The sequence below is a fragment of the Myxine glutinosa genome, chromosome 4 (assembly GCF_964187855.1).
Source record: "Myxine glutinosa chromosome 4, kmMyxGlut1.1, whole genome shotgun sequence".
Taxonomy (NCBI): Eukaryota; Metazoa; Chordata; class Myxini; order Myxiniformes; family Myxinidae; genus Myxine; species Myxine glutinosa.
The window spans coordinates 43,169,420-43,185,324 of record NC_136264.1 but is presented as its reverse complement, the minus strand read 5'-3'; the positions used below and the strand labels follow the sequence as shown (position 1 = coordinate 43,185,324).

General features: G+C 46.1%; 1 protein-coding gene across 1 annotated transcript; it reads right to left on the bottom strand.

The window, feature by feature from the left end:
* Nucleotides 1-1,744: 1,744 nt before the first annotated feature.
* LOC144891593 (protein FAM200C-like) lies at nucleotides 1,745-3,535 on the bottom strand. The gene has a single exon (XM_078775213.1). The coding sequence runs from the start codon at nucleotides 3,533-3,535 to the stop codon at nucleotides 1,745-1,747; it is 1,791 nt and encodes a 596-aa protein (XP_078631339.1).
* Between the last annotated feature and the right edge of the window lie 12,370 nt (nucleotides 3,536-15,905).

Below are 15,905 nucleotides of genomic sequence, written 5' to 3'. Positions count from 1 at the left end.
AGCCCTAGAGAGAAGAGTGGCAATGGATTGAATCATGGAGGTGATTTCATAGGCTTGAGGAAAAAGTGAAGGACTTCTGTAAGCCTGAATTTTGAAAGGTTTACCTGTAAGGGTTACCTGAGTTACACTTGCATATTAGTGGAGCTAGGGAGAGGCTGATGCATAAAATAGTCCAGTCAATCTAGCAGGCAGAATGGCCAACCTAGAACTAATTGCAAAATAATTAATTTGTACTGTGTTACATTGATGAATACCATAGATAGAGTAAATTAATTAATTATGTGCATAACGTGCATGGTGCACAACTACTTCCCTTGCAACTCCTACATGCTATTGTGCCGTTTCGTAATACAGTCCGTATTGCATTTGCATCGTAGAGCTAGACTGCTATGGTCAAGTCTTTGTCGATGTCTTCTGCTGCAACTGGAACATATTCTGGATTCCGATCTGTGACTGAAGCTATTCCAGTGTGGCTTTGGCTGTATGCTTGGGGTCATTGTCCTGTTGGAAAGTAAGTCTTCGCTGCTGTCTCAGGTCTTTTGCACTCTGAAGCAGGTTCTCCTCAAGGATTTACCTGTATTTGGCTCGATTCATTGTTCCATCTATCCTTACAAGTCTCTCAGTTCCTGCCACGAAAAAGCATCCCCATATCATGATGCTGCCACCACCATACTTCACAGTAGGGATGGTGTTACATTGGTGATGAGCGGTGCTCGGTTTCCGCCAGACCATAGCTCTTTGCATTCAGGCCAAATAGTTCAATTTTCGTCTCATCAGATCACAGAATCTTTTGCTTAATGCTCTCAGAGTCTTTAATGTGCATTTTTGCAACTCCAGGTGTGCTGTCATGTACCTTTTTCTCAGGAGTGCTTTCCCTCTGGCCACTCTCCCATAAAGGGTTCTTGGTCATTGGGTTCTTGGTCACTTCCCTGATCAAGGTCTTTCTTGCCCGGTTGATCAGTTTGGTCGGACGACCAGCTCTAGGAATAGTCTGGGTAGTTCCATATTCTTTCCTAATGATGGAGCTCACTGTGCTCTTGGGATCTTTCAACATTCTAGAAATTGTTTTATACCCCTCCCCTAATGTATGCCTCCTCACAATTCTATCTGTGAGGAGGCATACATTCTATAGACAGTTCATTGGACGTTATTGTTGAGTTTCTGCTCTGACATGCACTGTCAACTGTGGGACCTTATGTAAAACAGGTAGACTCTGATCAAGTTGTAGAGACATCTCAAGGATGATCAAAGGAAATTGGATGCACCTTAGCTCAATTTGAAGTGTCATCGCAAAGGTGTTGAATACTTTTCAAGACTCAAGATATTTCAGCTTTTGACTTTTAATTATTTCGTAAAAAATTCTAAAAACATCTTTTCACTTTGTCATTAAGGGGGTGTAGATCCATGACAAAAAATTAAGTTGAATCCAATTTTAATTCAGGCTGTAACACAATAAAATGTGAAAAAGTCATGGGGTGTGAATACTTCCTGAAGATACTGTACAGCAGTGTTTCCCTAACTTTATCCCCCCATGAACCCCCTGTGGATGTCAGAGGTGTCCACGAACCCCCAACTTTTCGAGACACGATCTGAGTTATTATTATACTATAATATGCATAACAGTGCTTCGTAAAAGATCAAGTTCATAGTGTAATATTGTAATGAAAAAAAACAAGAGATGAACAAATATTTATTCGGAAACTTCAAGATCAGATCACGAATTGTATCACGCATCGATCACCCATCACACACGATGAGACGGATGCTCCTGTTTTTCCTCCACGAGGCGTTTGATCCTCGGAGCTGTCTTGGAGAGGGCCACCCTCATGTCGGGGCCGACGTCAAGGCATGCCCGCAGCTTTGTTTTCATGACGACCAACGCGGAGAACCCGGCTTCGCAGAGGTAGGTCGTGACGAAAGGCAGTGTCATTCGGAGCGCTTTCGCTGCTAGATTGGAGAAGGCCTCGTAGTTGCTTGCCCAAAACTCCGAGGGACTGGCGACGGTGGAGAACTGCATCTTCAGGCGGCCAGAAGCCTTCAGCTCGATCAGATCATCCTTGAGCTCGTTGTCGTCGTCGATGTCGTCAATTAGAATCGTGAAAGGATCCTGTATCCACGGATCGACCGACAGATTCGGAAAGTATCCATCAAAACTGTCAGACAGAGACTTCAGATGACCCTTGATGTCGACGACAAGCGTGGAGCAGAAATCATTCTGAGCGTCGTCATCCGCGAGGATTTGAGCGAGCTCCGGGAAGTTGACGAATGACCGCTTCTCCACGCGGTTGCTCCAAAGCCGCAGCTTTTCTCGAAGCGAGTTGATCCGTTCCGCTGCTTCGACGATCGTGAGGCTGCTCCCTTGAAGTGATATGTTGAGAGCGTTAAGGTGCCCGAAAATGTCGCTGATGTACGCAAGCCTCGCGACGAAGACAGGGTCGCCGAAGTAGTCCGCCAAGTCGTTGCCTTTCTCACGCAGGAAAATTTCAATCTCCTGACGCAGCTGGAGGACGCGGTTCAGAATTTGGCCCCGGGATAGCCAACGCACCTCGGTGTAGTACAGAAGATGAGTGTATGCAGCACCGATGTCTTCACAGAAGACCTGGAAGAGGCGGTAGTTGAGAGCCCGAGCGCGGATGAAGTTCACTGCTGTGACAATGATAGCCATTACATCACCGAGCTCCTTGGGGAGCGTCTTGGTCGCAAGGACGTGGCGATGGAGCACACAGTGTGTCACGATGACGTCGGGGCACTTGTCTTTCACCAGCGCAACGAACCCGGATCGCTTTCCCATCATCACCGGGGCCCCATCCGTACACAACGATCCGAGCTTCGTCCACTCGATGCCGTTTTCTTCCATGAAATGGTTCACGATATTCATAATGTCCACCGATTTGGTTGTTGTTTTGAGAGGAGAACAGAACAGGAACTCTTCCTTCACAGCAAATCCCGCCAAGTAGCGTGCAAAAACCAGCAATTGACTGCAGCTCGCTACGTCGGTGGATTCGTCGAGTTGCAAGCTGAAACGGCAGCGCGATTCCCGGAGTTCTTGTGTGACCTGAGCCACAATATCCTTTGACATGTCTTCAATTCTGTGCTTGATGGTGTTGTTGCACAGGGGAACACTCTTGAGTTTCTTGGCCTCCTTGGGTCCGCAAACCAAGTTCGCCATCACCACGGCGCAGGGCTTTACAAGCGTTTCACCAATCGTATGAGCCTTTTTGTCTTTTGCAATGAGGAGCGCTACTTCGTAGGAGGCTTCAAGGATAGGCTTCGTCGACGGTTGGAACCCGTGCCGAGTCAAGCTACCCTTCGCCATGAAGCGAGCTTTCTTGCTTCGGAACACGTCTTCAGAGTCGTTCTGATGAGTCGGATGGGTGCTGGCGAGGTGGGCTTTTAGCTTCGATGGCTTCATCGACGCCTCCGCCAGCACTTTGTAACACAGAACGCATTGCGGACGTTCAGTCCCATCCTTCTCCACAAACTTCATGAACCCCCACTTGATGTACGAATCATCGTATTTGCGCTTCTTAGACATCATGGATTGCGGTCTGAATCTGTGAAAAAAAAAATATATATATGATGTTGATATAAATTATATGATATATCAGATTTTATTTCAACAAAAAGTACTCTTGTTTTGACTTTCAGAAACGTCTCACGAACCCCCTGGGATGGACTCACGCACCCCTGGGGGTTCATGCACCCCAGTTAGGGAACCCCTGCTGTACAGCAACACGCAGAGTCAAAAGGCACAAAAGAGCAGACTTACTCCTAGCACCTTGCTCCTTTGTAACACAAACAGAGATATGGCAGTTTAGGGTATGGGGGAGACTTTTCGCTTACCTTACACAACCATTGGTTGTGTCCGGCAGAATAATATAAGCGGGGATGGTGGTGGAGGGCTAAGGATGGGGAGGACAGTTACTGGAGTGCGGTGTCAGAGGTATGTGGTGTAACTGGTGGTGCTGTGTGGTACCCAGGGGACTCTGTGGCATACCTGCACCCCTGCCTTGCATTCCCATCACCTTGCGTTCTCCTTGCTTTGTTCCAGACCCAGCCAACTTGTCCTGAATCCAGTGCAACGCAGCGCAGCTAGACCGACAGGCAATCATTTGAGCAGGTAGTGCTGGTAACAATGCATCCCTGGTGCACACACAACAGCTACAAACACATTGTAAATTTTAAGTGATTCTTCACTATTGAGAGATTGGGTCAAAAACGATATTAATAGCATAATATCTCAAAAAGGTTATGGACGGATTATGAAAAAACTTGGTTAATGCTTTGGGTAGGTGAAAAGATCAAGCCAATTCAATCATTGTTCAGGTCCTGATCCAGATCCGAGCTATCAGTGGGATAAAAGTCAAACTGTTCAGCCTGGTGGAGGTATGTGCTCTCCCAAGTGCCGGTCTCGTTTCTTTTGCAATTAGTTCCATCTCAAATCACATTGTGACTGGACTAAAGGAGGAGGAGGGATGGGCAATACCAGAAGAGAACAAGTCGAAGACAAGACCGGTCGGTCACAAACTTGTTTTTGACAAGAGAAAAGCAGACCCTTTGGCCTAACCCTCTTGGTGGGAGATGCCAACGCTCCAGGAGAGATAGGTGTGAATCAGAGGCACCAGCCCAATTACAAAAGAGTGATACCCCATAAACAGCAGAGAGAGGCTTTTGTAAGCCTTGGACAATTGAGAACATAGGCAATGGCACAATCTTAACCCATCATCAATAAAGAGGCAAGGTTGGACAGAACTTTCTCTAGTTTCTCAAGTGTGAATTACACAGAGTCAAGAAAGCAGTTTTTGTGTGAGGGGATAAGATGTGAGCAGCAAAATGTTTTGTTTTTTTTAGGCAAATATTGAGTTGTTACATCTGCCTTGTCTGAGTGGAGTGTGAGGTTAGGTCATTTGAGGTAAGCAAGGGAATGGTGCGGAGTATTCACCAAATATGTACTTTAAAACGTCCCGCCAAGACTACTTGCATAAAGATGGACATACACTTGTGGTAAGCCTTACAAACAACTACAAGTTGCCCTTAATTATGCTAGCCGTCGATCCGTCGATGTTGAGAAAGCAAATTGCTAGACGGCAACGGCCTCGCCACTTAATCAACTGTACCATGGCCGAGCGGATGCTTTGGACGGCTGCAGACAGGATGGGATAAACCAGTCAGAGAGAGATAGATAGATAGATAGATAGATAGAGATAGATGGCATTTTGGGAAGTACTCCCAGGCAGGATCAATATCAGAAGCTGTGGAGAGTGCAGCTCAATCCTTTTGTGAGAGAGGAGATTGCAGTCCCTGCCAGTTGTCCTGTGTGAACAAGCAGATACTGCAGCATTGAAGTTTCCATCTAACAATAGCCAAAGAGACATGAACTTTGACCAGAAAATTATTAGAGGAGACAAGAGGGGCAGAGCAGCAGCAGGTCTTTAAAACAGCTGTTCACCACCATCTCTTATCTTCCCCCATCCAAAACCTTGATCTTTTCTACCCCCGCTAATTCACCCCAGATCCACCTTGTTTGAAATTCCAACTTCTTTCCTGGAAGTCCTGGCAGTGTCCATATGTTTTATACCTCTCCCACCGCCCCCTTCCCATGCCCCCCCCCCCCAAAGCCCTCGCCCTCTCTCAGATCTCTCGATGTCTCCATGTCTCTCGGTCCCTGCTCTCAAATGTTGTGTTTGTGTCCTTCCCCCTCTCTCCCCATCTTGTCTACCGCTCCCGATGTTATATGTTTTATGTGTCGGTTTGTCTTTCTGTGTGATTAATGTTCGCTCTTTCACGAGCCTCGATCTTGTATACAAAAAAAAAAAGAAAAAAAAAAAAAGGAGAGTTTGGACGGAAAGTTAGTCATTACCATTTATAGGAGGGTTACAGACATCTTGGTTGGAAAATGTACAGATCCAGTGAAAGTCACAGGGTGTAATAGGCATTAGCTGCAATGCCGTCGCTGGTTGCTACAATTAATCTGACACCCATCGAGTTGGCAGTTGAATTTTGCCACAGATGAGGAAGAGAGAGCAGAGAAGGATGGGTATGGGTTGATCCATTTTAGCAGAAATCCAGTTATATATGGAGTCGTTATCATTGGATACCATACTGGACTGTATACCACACTGACAAACAGTAGGTGGTTTCTCTGAGGTGTACGCATACGGAGATTTTCCAGAGGGCTACAAGGGGTTAGCACGGACAATGGATAGTGTGGAATGGAATTCTTGATATGGAGAATTCTTGAAATATACGACCACCAGGACAGCGAAAGGGTCTGTCAAAACAGAAGATACAATAACCAGGGAGAGACAGAGCTAGGAAATGAAAGCCTGTTGAAAGTCATTCCCAGTATATTACTGCTCGGAAGGATTCTGGACGCAATGATTGGCATTTAACAGCAGTTTAAAAGGAAGTTTAGATATTTTGTGTTTGCTATGGTTGTTAATATGAGTGCAGTTAAGTCAATATTTATGTTTGCATTAGACTGCATTCATGCACTGCATTCAAATTCCTTTTGCATGAATGAAGTGTTTTTGCTTTTTTATGCCTCCATTGACGAAGTCGCCGGAGGCATTATGTTTTCAGGTTGTCCGTTCGTCCGCGATAGGTTTTCGTTATGTATAATGAGGTAAAGATGAACCGATTAGATTTTGGGGTCACGAGGTCAAAGGTCATGTTAGGTAAACATCCTGTTACCGTGATAACTTGTGAACCAATGATGGGATTCTGACCAAATTTGGTACAGTTATGTAGAATGATGTAAAGACGAACTGATTAGATTTGGGGTCAAGAGATCAAAGGTCAAAGTCTGTAATATGTCTATAACTTGAGAATGGCTGATGTGATATAATTCAAACTTGGTACACATATGTATAATGATATATAGATTAACTGATTCGATTTTGAGGCCCGGAGGTCCAAGGTCAGAGGTCATGTCAAGTAAAAATGTGATAACTTGTGAACAGCCGAAGGGATTTAAATCAAAACTTGGTACAGGTATGTACAATGATGTAATCATGAACTGATTAAATTTTGGGGTCAAGAGGTCAAAGGTCAGAGGTTGTGTCAGGTAAAAATATGATAACTTGAGAACAGCTGAATGGATTTAAAGCATACTTGGTAGAAGTATTATAATGATGTAATAATGTGGGCGGAGGCGTATCGATCGACGCAGTGACATCGAAGAGTGTCGTTCCAGTTTCTGCTGATTCATTAAACAACCAGGACCTCCTTTACGGTGTAGGGCCTGCTTTATGGTACAAAACCTTTACAGTACAATATTGCTTTATGGTAAAAAAAAAAAAAACTGCTTTATGGGGGGAAAAAACCTTTACGGTACAATATTGCTTTGTGGTACAAAACCTTTATGGCACAATATTACTTTATGGTGTAAAACCTTTAGAGGACGAACCAAGCTTCATAGTACAAAACCTTTATTCAACAAAATTTTCTGTACAGTACAAAACCTTTATGGGCCAGAATTTGCTGTACAGTACAAAACCATTATGGGACAAAGTTCACATTATGTTGCAAAACCTTTACGATAAAGCTTCATGGGACAAACCGTGCTTCATGGGACAAAATTTGCTGTGCAGTACACAGCCTTTATGCTGCAGGACTTCTTCTATGGTATAAAACCATTAAGGTATAGGACTTGCTTTATGGTACAAAACCATTAGAGTATAGGACTTGCTTTATGGTACAAAACCATTAGGGTATAGGACTTGCTTTATGGCACAAAACCATTAGGGTATAGGACTTGCTTTATGGTACAAAACCATTAGAGCAGGGGTTCCAAACCTTTTTTGTGTTATGGCCCCCTTGGCTCCCAGAGCACATCCCTCCCTTTCGCGAGGGTCGAGCGGAGGGGCTCGTGTAAGCTGGCTCGGGGGGACTGAGGGCATGCCCCCCAGAAATTTTTTGATTTCTAGCTGCCCTGTGGTGCATTGTGAGAGGTGTTTTTTCCTTTCATTGGCTATTTTGTTTGTATGAGAATTGGTAAATTATTACACAGAAAATGAGGAATTCCAAGTAGCCAACATGAACATTTAGTTCCATAGTTTTTTTTCTGTTTTTTTTTTTTTTTTTTTTGTTGTATACTGAATCGAGGCTCGTGAAAGAGCTGACAACCGCGAGGGAAAGACAGCACAGGGGGACCACGAGGGAAAGACAGCGCAGGGGGACCGCGAGGGAAAGACAGTACAGGGGGACCACGAGGGAAAGACAGCACACGGGGACTATGAGGGAAAGACAGTACAGGGGGACCGCGAGGGAAAGACAGCACACGGGGACCACGAGGGAAAGACAGCACACGGGGACCACGAGGGAAAGACAGCACACGGGGACCACGAGGGAAAGACAGCACACGGGGACCACGAGGGAAAGACAGCACACGGGGACTGCGAGGGAAAGACAGCACAGGGGGACCACGAGGGAAAGACAGCACACGGGGACCACAAGGGAAAGACAGCACACGGGGACCACGAGGGAAAGACAGCACAGGGGGACCGCGAGGAAAAGACAGCACAGGGGGACCGCGAGGGAAAGACAGCACAGGGGGACCACGAGGGAAAGACAGCACAGGGGGACCGTGAGGGAAAGACAGCACAGGGGGACCGCGAGGGAAAGACAGCACAGGGGGACCGCGAGGGAAAGACAGCACAGGGGGACCACGAGGGAAAGACAGTACAGGGGGACCACGAGGGAAAGACAGCACACGGGGACCACGAGGGAAAGACAGCACACGGGGACCACGAGGGAAAGACAGTACAGGGGGACCGCGAGGAAAAGACAGCACACAGGGACCATGAGGGAAAGACAGCACAGGGGGACCGCGAGGGAAGGACAGCACACGGGGACCGCGAGGGAAAGACAGCACACGGGGGCCACGAGGGAAAGACAGCACAGGGGGGCCACGAGGGAAAGACAGCACAGGGGGACCGCGAGGGAAAGACAGCACAGGGGGACCGCGAGGGAAAGACAGCACAGGGGGACCACGAGGGAAAGACAGTACAGGGGGACCGCGAGGGAAAGACAGCACACAGGGACCACGAGGGAAAGACAGCACAGGGGGACTGCGAGGGAAAGACAGCACACGGGGACCGCGAGGGAAAGACAGCACACGGGGGCCATGAGGGAAAGACAGCACAGGGGGACCGCGAGGGAAAGACAGCACAGGGGGACCGCGAGGGAAAGACAGCACACGGGGACCACGAGGGAAAGACAGTACAGGGGGACCGCGAGGGAAAGACAGCACAGGGGGACCGCGAGGGAAAGACAGCATAGGGGGACCGCGAGGGAAAGACAGCACAGGGGGACCGCGAGGGAAAGACAGCACAGGGGGACCACGAGGGAAAGACAGTACAGGGGGACCATGAGGGAAAGACAGCACACGGGGACCACGAGGGAAAGACAGCACACGGGGACCACGAGGGAAAGACAGAACAGGGGGACCGCGAGGGAAAGACAGCACACGGGGACCACGAGGGAAAGACAGCACAGGGGGACCGTGAGGGAAAGACAGCACACCGGGACCGCGAGGGAAAGACAGCACACGGGGGCCACGAGGGAAAGACAGCACACGGGGACCGCGAGGGAAAGACAGCACACGGGGACCACGAGGGAAAGACAGTACAGGGGGACCGCGAGGGAAAGACAGCACACGGGGACCATGAGGGAAAGACAGCACAGGGGGACCACGAGGGAAAGACAGCACACGGTGACCACGAGGGAAAGACAGCACACGGGGACCATGAGGGAAAGACAGCACAGGGGGACCGCGAGGGAAAGATAGTACAGGGGGACCATGAGGGAAAGACAGCACACGGGGACCACGAGGGAAAGACATTACAGGGGGACCGCGAGGGAAAGACAGCACACGGGGACCACGAGGGAAAGACAGCACAGGGGGACCGCGAGGGAAAGACAGCACACGGGGACCACGAGGGAAAGACAGCACAGGGGGACCGCGAGGGAAAGACAGCACACGGGGACCGCGAGGGAAAGACAGCACACGGGGACCGTGAGGGAAAGACAGCACACGGGGACCACGAGGCAAAGACAGTACAGGGGGACCGTGAGGGAAAGACAACACACGGGGACCACGAGGGAAAGACAGCACAGGGGGACCACGACGGAAAGACAGCACAGGGGGACCACGAGGGAAAGACAGCACACGGGGACCACGAGGGAAAGACAGCACACGGGGACCACGAGGGAAAGACAGCACAGGGGGACCGCGAGGGAAAGACAGTACAGGGGGACCACGAGGGAAAGACAGCACACGGGGACCATGAGGGAAAGACAGCACACGGGGACCGCGAGGGAAAGACAGTACAGGGGGACCGCGGGGGAAAGACAGCACACTGGGACCACGAGGGAAAGACAGCACAGGGGGACCGCGAGGGAAAGACAGCACAGGGGGACCGCGAGGGAAAGACAGCACACGGGGACCACGAGGGAAAGACAGCACACGGGGACCACGAGGGAAAGACAGCACAGGGGGACCACCTTACTGGCTCCAAACGATGTCGTTTTTGGAAGAAGCAAACAAAGCAACGTCGCTCGAATGATGCATGTTTGATATGAGATTTTAATATTATCAGTAGCAACACTATGGACAGCATAAAATAGAACTGTTGCACAAGAAAACAGTATGAAAAGGTTCCAAGTCAAGAATACGTGAAAACGAAAAGCCTCTGTTGTGTCTGTATTTAACACAGTGTGTTATAATCTCACAAAAAGAAACTCAATTCGACAACAACTCAGGTAATCAAAACTAGGGACGTGGTGCATGCGCCATAAAAGTGAATTAAAAACTCAGTGGGATGGCTGAAATTGCATTTTAGCTACCAATTGGGGTATGCGTAGTTGAGTCACAGTCAGGGCACAGCGGAGGTCATCTTACACGTGGAGCCGATTACGCTGTTTTGATTTGATATTCAACAGCGTGGAAAACCCCGCTTCACAGAGATAGGTAGACGAGAATGGCAGAAGCACCCGGATAGCTATCTGGCTGATATTAGGGTAGCGACCTATTCCCACCCAAAATTCAGTCAAGCTCTTCTCTTCGAATGTGTCTTTGGCAAATGAATCGTTTCGGAGATCGAGGAATTCATCTTGCATTGCCTCCGGCATGCTCTCCATGCAAAGGTTGACGGAAAAAGGATTCCTCACAATTTTTGCCTTATTGTCGTCTAAATCAGGAAAATACTTGTGAAATTCTAGCTCCAGTGACTGCAGATGCTCAATAATGTCATTTTTTAGTACGGGATCAAGCTCTTTTCCCATGCTGTCTTGCAATTCAGACATTCTTTCGAACATAACAATGTTTCCTGTGTTCACTTTCCTGCGCCAGTTTTGGAGCTTGGCAACAAATCCTCTGAGATGATCGTGGAAAAGAATAATATTAGTCGCTCTTCCTTGGAGCTTGAGGTTCAGCTGGTTCTGCTGCTCGAAAATGTCAGCAAGATAAGCAAGTCGTTCGTTTCACAATTGTTCGTCGTAATGCTGCAGGAGGTCATGTTTCCCTTGAAGATTCAAGAAATGTTTGACTTCCGCACGAAGTTCAAAGACGCGGTTCAGAACATTCCCTTTCGAAAGCCAGTGTACAGCAGTATAGTACAGCAACGTTTCATGTTCCGCGTTCATGTCTTTGCACAGCTCCTTGAACATTCGGGTGTTGAGAGCCCCTGCCTTGATGTAGTTAACAATCTAGATTCCGACTTCAAGAACTTTCTTCAATGAGAGAGGGAGAGTCTTACAAGCCAGGGCGTAGCGATCAATCATACAGTGGGTTCCTTTTGCTTGTGGTGCCAGCATCTTCACTTTTGCTTGGAATCCGGATTTGGAACCAAGCATGGCACGAGCACCGTCAGTACAGACACCGCATACATTCTCCCACTGAATTCCTCCCGCATCGAAGAACAACTTCATTTTTTCCATGACGTCGTTAGCTTTTGTCGTTGTTTCCAGGGCACTGCAGAACAATAATTCTTCCGTGATGTCATCTCCCTTGACACAGCGAACGAATGCCAGTAGCTGGGAGCAGGAACTAACATCGGTCGATTCATCAAGTTGAAAAGAAAACAATCACGATGTTGTTTCACATCTTCCGACATGTCATGGATACGACGCTGCACTGTGTTATTCGATAAAGACACCTGTTCAACTTTGCGAGCCTCTGCCTTGCCGAGAACCCGTTCGACAATGAGGAGTGTACAAGGCTTGAAGAGTGTCTCCCCAATCGAGTGGGGTTTTTTCTTCTTTGCAATTTCAAGAGAAACTTCATAAGAAGCCTGGACAGTTGCTACATTTTGTTGTTGAAAAGCTCCTCCCTCATCCAACTTCTGTCGCTTTAAATTTCTTTCATGCCGCTTTAAAAATTTGGGATCCTGCTTTGCATGTTGTGCGTGATTCATCTCAAGGTAAGGTGCAACTTCAACTTGGATGGCCTCACGGATTCCGTACTCAAAACCTTGTGACACAGCACACATTGTGGTTTCACTTGGCCAGACACGGTAATGGACGTGAATCCAAGCTTTATATATTCGTCAAGATACTTTCTTATTTTACTCCCAGAAGCCAGAACGTCAAATCTGCAATAGGAAAAAAACAAAACAATATCAAAGTCAAAACAACATTTAAAAAAACAAAAATCATTTTTAGTATGGTTCAAATTACCCCATGCCCCCCCGAGAAATACACCATGGCCCCCAGGTTGGGAACTACGGCATTAGAGTATAGGACTTGCTTTATGGTGCAACACCATTAAGGTATAGAACTTGCTTTATGGTACAAAACCATTAGGGTATAGGACTTGCTTTATGGTACAAAACCATTAAGGTATAGGACTTGCTTTAGGTACAAAACCGTTAGGGTATTGGACTTGCTTTATGGTACAACACCATTAAGGTATAGAACTTGCTTTATGGTACAAAACCATTAAGGTATAGGACTTGCTTTATGGTACAAAACCATTAAGGTATAGGACTTGCTTTATGGTACAAAACCATTAAGGTATAGGACTTGCTTTATGGTACAAAACCATTAAGGTATAGAACTTGCTTTATGGTACAAAACCATTAAGGTATAGGACTTGCTTTATGGTACAAAACCATTAAGGTATAGGACTTGCTTTATGGTACAAAACCATTAAGGTATAGGACTTGCTTTATGGTACAAAACCATTAAGGTATAGAACTTGCTTTATGGTACAAAACCATTAAGGTATAGGGACTTGCTTTATGGTACAAAACCATTAAGGTATAGGACTTGCTTTATGGTACAACACCATTAGGGTATAGGACTTGCTTTATGGTACAAAACCATTAGGGTATAGGACTTGCTTTATGGTACAAAACCATTAAGGTATAGGACTTGCTTTAGGTACAAAACCGTTAGGGTATTGGACTTGCTTTATGGTACAACACCATTAAGGTATAGAACTTGCTTTATGGTACAAAACCATTAAGGTATAGGACTTGCTTTATGGTACAAAACCATTAAGGTATAGGACTTGCTTTATGGTACAAAACCATTAAGGTATAGGACTTGCTTTATGGTACAAAACCATTAAGGTATAGGACTTGCTTTATGGTACAAAACCATTAAGGTATAGGACTTGCTTTATGGTACAAAACCATTAGGGTATAGGACTTGCTTTATGGTACAAAACCATTAGGGTATAGGACTTGCTTTATGGTACAAAACCATTAGGGTACAGGACTTGCTTTATGGTACAAAACCATTAGGGTATAGGACTTGCTTTATGGTACAAAACCATTAGGGTATTGGACTTGCTTTATGGTACAAAACCATTAGGGTACAGGACTTGCTTTATGGTACAAAACCATTAGGGTATAGGACTTGCTTTATGGTGCAAATGCTATTGAGAACATGCAGACCGTACATAGACATGTCGGAAAAATTCAAATGTGCATAGCTATTAAATAGTATAGCAGGTGCATTCAAGGTGCATAATCATCATACAGTAATTTACGGTTCCCCATTCCCCTCTAACGACTCTCAAACACAAAACTGATCGTCATTTAACGCACTTTAATAAGCCAGTTTAATAACTTTAATAGTCCAGTTTTATGATACTTTTTCGAAGATGGCAAGGTCATTAAAGCTAGCTATCTGCAGTGTTGGACAGTTAAGAACACCCTACGTGTCAATATCTTAATGGGTAATGACAATGTTTAGGCTCTGGCCCACAAAAGAAGCAATATTACATTGAACTTCATGCAAATATTGAGAAGCCTGTGAAAAGATAATGATTATAATTAAGCACGTTACCTGCTGGAGAATGTTCATCATGCACCTGGCTTTTAAATACAGCTTGGAAATGTGGTCTGTGTCCGATAGGTAATTTACCTTGTTGTGGCCAAAGAGCTGAAGAAGCTTGTTTCAAGGGTCTGTCACGTAAAAAGTAAGGTGATAAGACTTCCTTTACAGTGCAAATCCTTTATGCTGTACTGCAAGGTGGTCTCGACTCTCGATGAAGTGACAAGGTGAAGATGTGACTTAAGCAGCTTGAATATGATCTTCCACATAAAGCTTGAGATTTCAATTTCTCCAAAATGATGGCTGAAGGGATTTGCAGCGGCTGCTCTGCATTCTATCACTGGGATGAGAATTATTACTTAAAAAGTGGAGTCATCGGCAGATAGGTAAATCCAGATTTTTCAGGGATACCAGGGTATGTTGAGAAAATTGAATATAATCTCGAGAAAGCCACTTCCCTAAGAAACAGAATCCACTTCTGAAATGCACTTCCGCTACGCAGAGTGTAAAAGAGAAGATGGCGTATTAAGAGCAGAATGTTTTTGCTTAACAAAAAAAAAATTGAGGCTCATCGATTTATCGAGTTTTTTTTTGTTGTTTTTTTGTATACAAGATCAAGGCTCGTGTAAGAGCTAACATTAATCACAAAAAAAAGAAAAATGGACACATACAACATATAATAAGGGGAGCGGTAGACAAGATGGGGAGAGAGAGGAGGAAGCACACAAGCACAACATTTGAGCGCAGGGACAGCGGGAGATCTGTGGGAGGGAGAGGGCTTGGTATAAAAGTATAAAACACATGGACACTGCAAGGACTTGCAGGAAAGAAGTTGATATTTCAAAAAAGTGGATCAGGGGTGAATTAACAGGGGTAGAAAAGATCAAGGTTTTGGATGGGGGAAGAGAGTGTGAGGCAATGAGAGGGTGAAGAGAGATGAAAGAGGGTGAGGCAATGATGCACTGACAGTGGGGACAATATGTGGACATGGACAATACGTGGACGCATTGAAACAGAGAGGTCACCATCGAGTCCGGTATGAAACAATTTTCTACTTTGTCGGAGACACCAATGGTGTTGAGAGATGTGGAATGCACGACATGAAATTGAGAGAGGTGTGAAGTGAGAGCACCAATCCAAAAGGAGCACATTCATCTATGGACCTGTGGGTCATGAGGTCCACATTTACCAAAGAAGTACATGGCATTATGGAGGATATGCAGTTGCAGCTGGCTATGGAGGACAGTTTTTGATTATACGCTTCCATAACCGTATTGCTTGTGTCTGTCAAAGTCTGTTTTTCCGCTTAGCTGTAGCAGGCTTCTGTAGTCCCTGTCTACAAAGGCTCCTGTGAGAAATCTGATCCTTCTATCAGTCTGTTAGCCTTCTACCCATAATCAGCAAACATCCTCCTAACTGATGTTCAGTATGGCTTTCCACAGTCAAGGTCTACTGGTGATGTTCTATCCCTAATCAGTGAACATGTGAATAGGGCTTTGGATCATTGTGGAGAAGCCAGGATTGGTGCTCTCGGCATCTCGAAGGCTTTTGACAAAATGTGGCACAAGGGCCTCATCCATAAGCTAAAATCATATGGCATTTCTGCAAACTTGCTTGATGCA

Excerpts from the sequence above, each read along its gene's own strand:
- LOC144891593 (XM_078775213.1), bottom strand. The coding sequence starts at position 3,535 with ATGTCTAAGAAGCGCAAATACGATGATTCGTACATCAAGTGGGGGTTC.